A 10,000-nucleotide genomic window follows, 5' to 3' on the forward strand; every position below is an offset into this window, starting at 1 on the left:
TTGATTTCTGTGTTTCTTCTTTTGTTCTCTTTCTCTCTCTCTCTTTCTCTCTTTTTTTCTCTCTTTTTCTTTCTCTCTCTTTCTCTTTCTCTCTTTCTCTTACTCTTACTCTCTCTCTCTTTCTTTCTCTTTCTCTCTCTTTCTCTTTCTCTGTCTCTGTCTCTGTCTCTGTCTCTCTCTCTCTCTCTCTCTCTCTCTCTCTCTCTCTCTCTCTCTCTCTCTCTCTCTCTCTCTCTCTCTCTTTCTTTCTTTCTATCTTTCTCTTTCTCTTTCCTCTCTCTCTCTCTTTCTCTTTGTTTCTTTCTCTTTCTCTCTCTCTCACTCTCTCTCTCTATTTCTATTTCTCTCTCTTTCTCTTTCAGTTTATTTTTCTCTTTCTCTTTTTCTTTCTCTTTCTCTTTCTCTTTTTCTTTCTCTTCCTCTTTCGCTCTCTCTCTCTCACTTTCTCTCTCTCTCTTTCTCTTTCTCTTTCTCTCTCTTTTTCTGTTTCCTTTTCTCTTTTTCTTTCTCTTTCTCTCTTTTCTCTCTCTCTCTCTCTCTCTCTCTCTCTCTCTCTCTCTCTCTCTCTCTCTCTCTCTCTCTCTCTCTCTCTCTCTCTCTCTCTCTCTCTCTCTCTCTCTTTCTCTATCTCTATCTCTCTCTCTTTCTCATTTCTTTCTCACACACTCGCTCTCACCTTCACTCTCACTCTCACTCTCTCTCTCGCTCTCCCTCTCTCTCTTACTCACACTCTCGCTCTCACTTTCACTCTCACTATCACTCTCACTCTTACTATCGCTCTCACTCTCTCTCTCACTCACACACACACTCTCGCTCTCACTCTCGCTCTCCCTCTCTCTCTCACTCACACACTCGCTTTCACTTTCACTCTCTCTCTCTCTCACACACACACTCTCGCTCTCACTCTCGCTCTCCCTCTCTCTCTCACTCACACACTCGCTTTCACTTTCACTCTCTCTCTCACACACACACACACTCTCGCTCTCACTCTCTCTCTCTCTCTCTCATTCACACTCCCGATCTCACTTTCACTCTCGCTCTCACTTTCACTCTCGCTCTCACTCTCACTCACACTCTCGCTCTCCCTCTCTCTCTCTCACACACTCTCGCTCTCACTTTCACTCACACTTTCTCTCTCACTCTCTCTCTCTCTCACACTCACACTCTCTCACACTCCCGATCTCCCTTTCACTCTCTCTCACACTCTCGTTCTCACTCTCGCTCTTACTCTCTCTCTCACTCACACTCCCGATCTCCCTTTCACTCTCACTCACACTCCCGATCTCACTCTCGCTCTCCCTCTCTCTCTCGCTCTCACTTTCGCTCTCCCTCTCTCTCTCTCTCACACTCTCGCTCTCACTTTCACTCACACTCTCTCTCTCACACACACTCTCTTCCTAAATACTTACACATAATTCTCAAAGGAACGGAGTCTGTCATGGACCAAGTGGACGGAAGGGCGTGGGTGGAGAGGACGCCCCCGTGGTCGGGTGGGCGGGCGGTGCAAGTTAGGTGGGCGCCTACGTGAGAGGGGGTGGGCGTGTATCTCAGGCGGCTGACTGTCACGCCCATGGAATCTGTCTGTGGAATGTTGTGGAGAGATTGTTGTGGTTGATGTAAAGTGACATATTAATATAGATTTTCAATATTTGCAGCTTTGATACTACATCCTATTATAATACTGTCAGATACTAATAAGCTATTGAACATGACCGAGAACATAATTTCCATGTGTAGTCCTTACAAAAACACTATATTCACTTTCACATATATTTGTGTCAGTCTTGAACATTGGTACAAGTTGCTTTTACACTTGTGCAGCTCGGCAATGTGTGTCTGTTTAAGCCTTTAATGTATGTCATGTTGCTCCTATGTACGTATGTTTTGGGAAGGATCTATGCTGAACAAATTACAAATAAAACAGCGAAGGGGAAAAACAGGAGAACAATATGCCCTGAAGATGAAACAAAAAAGCCCTCGGCATATTCTTGTCTTCCTGCATTTCCCTTTCTTTGCTCTGTTTACATGTACGTATGTGACACCATGTCTATCCCAGCCCATTTCCTTCAAACTCACCGACGACTGCGCCCGCCCAGGTACTTGGCCGGCGACGGACCAGCTGAGCATGGGCGGTGGTTGCGCCCCGACGCTCTTGCACTCCACGGTGTACGTCTCCCCGGCAGACATGACCTGGTCGGCGCCGAGGACACGCACGTACTGAGGAGGGGCTGAAGGAGCAAAAGGTTGTAGACAATCCTATTGACTATGATGGTGCAACGGAAACTGTGGCCCATCGTTTTTATGGAGACCAAAACACAACCACAATTATAAATTAAAATAGTGAAAAGCAGGTATTGTCCAAAACGGAAAGCAAGTGACACGTACACATGACCTGGATCATGACGGGTCTTCTCAGGGGCGGAACGAGGTGCGTGTTGGACGCCTGGCACACGATGGGGACCTGGGCATCCTCCGGCCTCACTCTCACTGCCACCGAGTTGGTAATGAGGCCGTCTTCTCCTTTGCTTATGTCTCCTAGGAGCTTCTGCCCCCCGCGCCACCAGGTTACGGTCGGCGAAGGGCGCCCTGTGTGGGGGAAATGCAATTATATAGGAAGGGAACAAACACAGATTGGGTTTTCGAAACGGCGAAATCAAAGAAAATGGATGTTCATTCAGTTTGAAGGTAGGGGATACTAAAGAAGTTTTTATGTAAACCATGTGGATTTGGAAATCTACTAAAGCTTCCGGTAATCAATGCATGTAGATTGCCATAGAGAATATATACACTAGCGATATTGTACATGGACTTAAATAAACCCATTTAACCAACCCGGGCTTACCAAAGAGAGTGCGAAGAGGTGCCTGCACTCCCCAAAATATCTATAGAAACGAGAGACCTAAAACCTCAATGTTCTATCTGTCGTCAAACTGCTTCCCTTATTCGACAAAGAAGAGAGCAAAGTTACTCCCTTTATCGGTGGCAAGTTAGATGCCAACACCCTGCTCCCTCAACGAAAATCATTCAGTGCCACGCCCCCTGAACCCAACCAACCCAACCAACCTCCTGACGCGGAGCAGCGAAGTGTCAGCTCGGTGTCGACCTCTACTATAGCCGCCGGAGAATCGCTAGTTGTGTGAAGCTTCCGCCCGGCAGCCCACACCTCGACTACAGGAGCGGTGGGCGGTGCTGTGAGGGCGGGAGAGAGCTGGTAAAAAAAATAGTCCATGAACTCATGGGCAATGAAATATTATCATAAATATTTATATTTTTTTTGTTTTTCTTGTTTTCTTTTCTTTTGATTTGTTTTGTGATATCTACATATTTGGTGAGTTTGATTATATGTTCTACGAACTGGACAAGTGGTAGTAATTGTGAATTTTCAGAAATGTAATTTCAAAGGCACGTGCAAGTAGGCTTTGAAAACTTTGCATAAAAAAGTGCATGAAACAGGTTCTTGAAGAGTGATTCGGGAGACTATATCCATTACTAAAAGGCGAAAAATTCACGAGCCTTTATTTTTAGGTTTAACTTCCACCATCAACAAAACAGAGAATATAATTAATGAGGATGATGAACCACAAAATAGTTTAGTACTGATAAACTATCATCAATGATTACGGAATGCGACTACCTATTACATAGAGTAAGCCAATGCTACAAATGAAACGTTTCTAAAAGTAAAATAAAAAGTTATTTGCTACGTTCATTTAAGAAGTTCAATATTACAAGTGAAGTTGTGAAGTTGCAACAGATGTTGCCTTGCTTGGCCAGTCTAGTGAATTGCATATGCGCATCCGTGGCCACGCTCTTGCCATGAAGACAATTTCAGTAAACAAGTTGAAAGCATCTTGGCGTGATGGAAACCATGCACGTTTCTGTTCTTCCTTGGGGTTCTATTTTTATCCACATACACACACACACACACACACACACACACACACACACACACACACACACACACAAAAAAAAAAAAAAAAAAAAAAAAAAAAAAAAAAAAAAAAAAAAAAAAAAAAAAAAAAAAAAAAAAACAGACCGGCAAAGATGCCTTAGACAATGACCTACGACTTCCAGACGAGTGTGGGTGATCATGGACCTTCCTTTGCGGAATTCCACCCGACACATGTACACGCCCGCGTCAGTCTCGTGGACGTGGGCGATGTTGAGGAAGGCGAGCTGTGGGCGTGCGAAGGGCGTGGCAGGCAGAGTGAGGTTGAGGGCGCCTCCGAGACCACGTCGAGGGGACCAGTGCCGCTCTTTCCCCAGGGTGCGGCCGTCGTAGCTGTGGGAGGAGGGGGTCGTAAGAGTTGTGATGTGCTGTGGGGTGTTGAGGGGTTGTGGTGTCTTGTGGGGTGTTGTAGCATGTCGCGGGGTGCTGTGGGATATTGGGGGTTGTTGTAGCATGCCGTTGGGATGTTGAAGGATGTTGTGGGATGCTGTAAGATGTTGTGGGGTGTTGTGGCAAGTCGTGGGGTGTTGTGGGATGTTGTAGGATGTTGTGGCAAGTCGTGGGGTGTTGTGGGATGTTGTGGCAAGTCGTGGGGTGTTGTTTGATGTTGTGGCAAGTCGTGGGGCGTTGTGGGATGTTGTGGCAAGTGGTGGGGCGTTGTGGGATGTTGTGGCAAGTTGTGGGATGTTGTGGCAAGTCGTGGGGCGTTGTGGGATGTTGTATGATGTTGTGGCAAGTCGTGGGGCGTTGTGGGATGTTGTGGCAAGTGGTGGGGCGTTGTGGGATGTTGTGGCAAGTTGTGGAGTTGTTGAGCAGGTCGTGGGTGTTGTGTTGATGTTGTATGAATGTTGTGCAAGTCGTTGGGGCGTCTTGGTTGTGTTGTGGCAAGTCGTGGGGTGTTGTTTGATGTTGTGTGATGTTGTGGCAAGTCGTGGGGCGTTGTGGGATGTTGTGGCAAGTCGTGGGGTGTTGTTTGATGTTGTGTGATGTTGTGGCAAGTCGTGGGGCGTTGTGGGATGTTGTGGCAAGTCGTGGGGCGTTGTGTGATGTTGTGGCAAGTCGTGGGGCGTTGTGGGATGTTGTGGCAAGTCGTGGGGCGTTGTGGGATGTTGTGGCAAGTCGTGGGATGTTGTGGCAAGTCGTGGAGGGCTGGTGGTGGGGATGTTGGTTATGATGATTGTGGAATTCGTGGGGCGTTTGTTGGGAGTTGTGGCAAGTCGTGGGCGTTGTTGTGATGTTGGCAAGTCGTGGGCGTGTGGATGTTTGTGGCAAGTCCGTGGGGCATTGGTGTGGAGATGTTGTGGCAAGATGCGTGGGGGCGTTGTGAATGTTTGTGGCAAGTCGTGGGCGTTGTGGATGGATGTGGCAAGTACGTGGGGTGTTGTGGGATGTTGTTGCAAGTCGTGGGGTGGTTGTTTGTATGTTTTGTGATGTTTGTGGCAAGTCGTGGGCGTTTGTGGGATGGTTTGTGGTAAGTCGGTGGGCGTTGTGAGGATGTGAGTTGCAAGTCATGGGTGTTGTTTGATGTTGTGTGATGTTGTGGCAAGTCGTGGGGCGTTGTGGGATGTGGTGGCAAGTCGTGGGGGCGTTTTGTGTGATGTTGTGGGCAAGTTCTTGGAGTGTTGTTTTGATGTTGTCTGATGTTTTGGTGGAAGTCCGTGGGGGCTATGGAGGGGATGGATGTGGCAAGTCGTGGGAGTGGGGCTGTGTGATGTGTGTGGCAATCGTGGGGCGTTGTGGGAGTTGTTGGCACAGTATCATGGGTCCGTTGATGGAGTTCTTGGCAAGTGTTCGTGGGGGGCGTTTGTGGCTAATCGGTGGGAGTTTTTGGTGTGGCAGGATTCTAGGAGCGTTGTGTGATGTTAGGGCCAGGGTCGTTGGTTGTTTGTTTGATGTTGTGTTGGATGTGAGTGTGGCAAGTCGGTGGGGTGGTTGATTTGATGTTTGTGTGCAAGAGCGTTTGTGGGAATAGAGTATGTATGTTGTGGCAAGTCGTGAGATGTATGATGTTGTGGCAAGTCGTGGGGCGTTGTGGGATGTTGTGGCAAGTCGTGGGGCGTTGTGGGATGTTGTGGCAAGTCGTGGGGCGTTGTGGGATGTTGTGGCAAGTCGTGGGGCGTTGTGGGATGTTGTGGCAAGTCGTGGGGTGTTGTGGGATGTTGTATGATGTTGTGGCAAGTCGTGGGGCGTTGTGGGATGTTGTGGCAAGTCGTGGGGCGTTGTGGGATGTTGTGGCAAGTCGTGGGGCGTTGTGGGATGTTGTGGCAAGTCGTGGGGCGTTGTGGGATGTTGTGGCCAAGGTCGTGGGTGCGTTGTGGATTTGTATGATGTTGTGGCAAGAGCGTGAGGCGTTGTGAGATATTGTGGGCAAATCGTGGGGGCGTGTGTGGGTGTTTGTGGGCAAGTATTGTTGTGGCTTGTGGGATGTAGTATGATGTTGTGGCAAGTCGTGGGGCTTGTGGGATGTTGTGGCAAGTCGTGGGGTGTTGTTTGATGTTGTGGCAAGTCGTGAGATGTTGTATGATGTTGTGGCAAGTCGTGGGGTGTTGTTTGATGTTGTGGCAAGTTGTGGGGCGTTGTGGCAAGTCGTGAGATGTATGATGTTGTGGCAAGTCGTGGGGCGTTGTGGGATGTTGTGGCAAGTCGTGGGGCGTTGTGGGATGTTGTGGCAAGTGGTGGGGCGTTGTGGGATGTTGTGGCAAGTTGTGGGATGTTGTGGCAAGTCGTGGGGCGTTGTGGGATGTTGTATGATGTTGTGGCAAGTCGTGGGGCGTTGTGGGATGTTGTGGCAAGTCGTGGGGTGTTGTTTGATGTTGTGTGATGTTGTGGCAAGTCGTGGGGCGTTGTGGGATGTTGTGGCAAGTCGTGAGATGTTGTATGATGTTGTGGCAAGTCGTGGGGCGTTGTGGGATGTTGTGGCAAGTCGTGAGATGTTGTATGATATTGTGGCAAGTCGTGGGGTGTTGTTTGATGTTGTGGCAAGTCGTGAGTATGTTTAGAATTGAAATTGTGGCATAGATCTGTAGTGTGTTGTTGTTGAATGTTGTAATGATGTTGTGGCAAGTTGTGGCGGCGATGTGTGGATGGATGTGTCAAGGTTCAGGGGCGGATGTGGGATAGTTGGATAATGATGTTGTGGCAAGTCGTGTGGACGTATGTGGGATGTTTTGTGGGCAAGGGTCCGGGGTGTTGTTTGATGTTGGTATGTTGTGGCAAGTCGTAGGGCGTGTAGATGAGTGGTGGCAGCGTGTCGAGAGATTTGAAAGATGTTGTGGCAAGTGGTGGGGCGTTGTGGATTTTGGGCAAAGTCGTTAGATGTTGTATGATGTTGTGCACGGTCGTGTGGGATACATACTGGTATGTATGCTGTGCAAGGTCGTGAGATGTTTGTAATGAAAATTGTGGCAAGGATAGCGTGGGGTGATTTGTTTGATGTTGTGTGATGTATTTTGGCAAGTCGTGGGGCGTTGTGGGATGTTGTGGCAAGTCGTGGGGCGTTGTGGGATGTTGTGGCAAGTCGTGGGGCGTTGTGGGATGTTGTGGCAAGTCGTGGGGTGTTGTGGGATGTTGTGGCAAGTCGTGGGGCGTTGTGGGATGTTGTGGCAAGTCGTGGGGCGTTGTGGGATGTTGTGGCAAGTCGTGGGGCGTTGTGGGATGTTGTGGCAAGTCGTGGGGCGTTGTGGGATGTTGTGGCAAGTCGTGGGGCGTTGTGGGATGTTGTGGCAAGTCGTGGGCGTTTGGTGGATGTTGTTTTGGCAAGTCGTGGGCGTTGTATGATGTTTGCAATCGTGGGCGTTGTGGGATGTTGTGGCAAGTCGTGGGGTGTTGTGGGATGTTGTGGCAAGTCGTGGGGCGTTGTGGGATGTTGTGGCAAGTCGTGGGCTGAGGAACGGTTGTGAGATTAGTGAGCAACGTCGTGGGCGTTGTGGGGATTTGGTATGATGTGTGGCGAAGTCGTGGGGCGTTGTGGGAATGTTGTGGCAAGGAATCGTGGGTGTTTGTGGGATGTTGTGGCAAGGTCGTGTGGGAGAGGTTGTGGCAAGTTGGTGGGTGGTCGTTGTGGATGTTTAGTGGGCAAGTCGTGGGGCGTTGTGGGATGTTGTGGCAAGTCGTGGGTGTTGTGTTGTATGATGTTGTGGCAAGTCGTGGATTTGTGGCAAGTGTGTGGGGCGTTTGTGGATGTATTGTGGCAAGTCGTGGGGCGTTGGTGGGAATGTTGTTGGCAAGTCGTGGGGGTGATTTGTAGGATATGTGTTGGCAGTCGAGTGGGGACGTTGTGGGATGTTGTGGCAAGTCGATGCGGCGTTGGTGTTGTTGTTGCAAGCTCCGGTGGGGTTGTGGGATGATGTTGGCACGAGACTTTGGCGTTGTGGGATGTTGTGGACCAAGTCCGTGGGGCGATAATGTGGATGTTGTGCAAGTCGTGGTGCAAAAATTGTGTGATGTTGTGGTGCAAGTTTCGTGGGGTCTTGTGGGATGTTGTGGCAAGTCGTGGGGCGTTGTGGGATGTTGTGGCAAGTCGTGGGGCGTTGTGGGATGTTGTGGCAAGTCGTGGGGCGTTGTGGGATGTTGTGGCAAGTCGTGGGATGTTGTGGCAAGTCGTGGGGCGTTGTGGGATGTTGTGGCAAGTCGTGGGGCGTTGTGGGATGTTGTGGCAAGTCGTGGGGCGTTGTGGGATGTCGTAAGGTGTCTATCTTTCTGTCTTGTTTTTTATTTTTTCACTTCTCAAATCCATCTATCAATCTCTCCCTCATCTACCTGCTTATCTATTTTCCTTTCTACCACGAATCCATAATGTCTCTTATCATTTCCTCCAATACAACAGAACGCAAGGCATCTACACTCTACGCGCTTCTTTTGAGGAAACGAAGTGGATCCTCGACTCTAAGAGCAAAGTTGAAGTCGAAGTAGACATAAGTATAAGTATAAGTATAAGTATGAGTATAAGTATAAGTGTAATTATAAGTATAAGTATAAGTATAATTATGAGTATATATAAGTAAGTTTATCATGTCATACTAAAAAGGTGACGCATGATATCACTACTATGGCCATTTTCGGTTTAAATGACGGTTCGTATGTAGAGCGTGAGAGATGTTCTTTTTTTTTCTTTCTTTCTTTCTTTCTTATTAACATTTTTGTTTTATTATCATTTTTCGTCCTTTTCTTCTCTTTCTTCTCTTATTTCTTTTTTCTTCTACTTCTACCTTTTCTTCGTCTTCCCCTTAATTCTTCGTCTTTTTTCTTCTTCACCTTGATTCTTCGGGGTTTTTTTTTTCTTCTTTTTATTTGAATTTCTCTTCTTCACCTCCTTCTTCCTCCTCTTAATTAAAAACATCACCAACTTATCAGGCATAATTATTAATTATTGTCCTATTATGAACTATTCCTCCCCTCCCTCTTCTCGTTTTTTTCTTCTTCTGCTCCTTCTTCTTCTCCTCTTCCTCTTCCTTCCCCCACCTTCCCCCCTCCTCCTCTTCTTCTGGCGTCTTCATTACTTTCTTCTGTCCTTCTTCTTCTTCTTCTCCTCCTCCTCCTCCTCCTCCTCCTCCTCCTCCTCCTCCTCCTCTTCCTCCTCTTCCTCCTCTTCCTCCTCTTCCTCCTCTTCCTCCTCTTCCTCCTTCTCCTCCTCCTTCTCCTCCTCCTCCTCCTCCTCCTCTTCCTCCTTCTCCTCCCCCTCCTCTTCCTCCTTCTCCTCCCCCTCCTCTTCCTCCTCCTCCTCCCCCTCCTCCCCCTCCTTCTCCTCCTCCTCCTCCTTCCTCCGTCCCCCTCCTCCCCGGCCGTCCGGCTTCTCCTCCTCCACCTCCTCCCTCCTCCCCTCCCTTCCCCCTCCTTCTCCTCCGCGGGGGGGGGGGGGGGGGGGGGGGGGGGGGGGGGTCCTCCTCCTCCTCCTCCTTCTTCTTCTTCTTCTTCCTCTTCTTCTTCTTTTTCATCTTCTTCTTCTCCCTTTTCCTTCTTCTTCTTCTTCTCCTTCTTTTTCACCTTTTTCTACTACTACTACTTCTTCTTCTTTTTCATCTTCCTCTTCTTCTCAATCTTTTTCTTCTTCTT

The 10,000-nt window shown here is 48.6% G+C and overlaps 1 protein-coding gene across 1 annotated transcript in view; it reads right to left on the reverse strand.

Annotated features, from left to right (window-relative positions):
• The window catches only part of LOC122253012 (uncharacterized), a 53,043-nt gene that overhangs the window by 10,796 nt on the left and 32,247 nt on the right, over window positions 1-10,000 (reverse strand). Inside the window, exons 3-7 of the mRNA XM_043015758.2 lie at window positions 4,062-4,282; window positions 3,064-3,189; window positions 2,386-2,586; window positions 2,077-2,228; window positions 1,410-1,581 (exon numbers count right to left, since the gene is read on the reverse strand). Coding sequence (XP_042871692.2) covers window positions 1,410-1,581; window positions 2,077-2,228; window positions 2,386-2,586; window positions 3,064-3,189; window positions 4,062-4,282 — 872 coding nt within the window. The remainder of the gene's footprint in view (window positions 1-1,409; window positions 1,582-2,076; window positions 2,229-2,385; window positions 2,587-3,063; window positions 3,190-4,061; window positions 4,283-10,000) is intronic.

The sequence above is a fragment of the Penaeus japonicus genome, unplaced genomic scaffold (assembly GCF_977035675.1).
Source record: "Penaeus japonicus unplaced genomic scaffold, GWHDUDI00000001_assembly GWHDUDI00000030, whole genome shotgun sequence".
In the NCBI taxonomy this organism is placed as follows: Eukaryota; Metazoa; Arthropoda; class Malacostraca; order Decapoda; family Penaeidae; genus Penaeus; species Penaeus japonicus.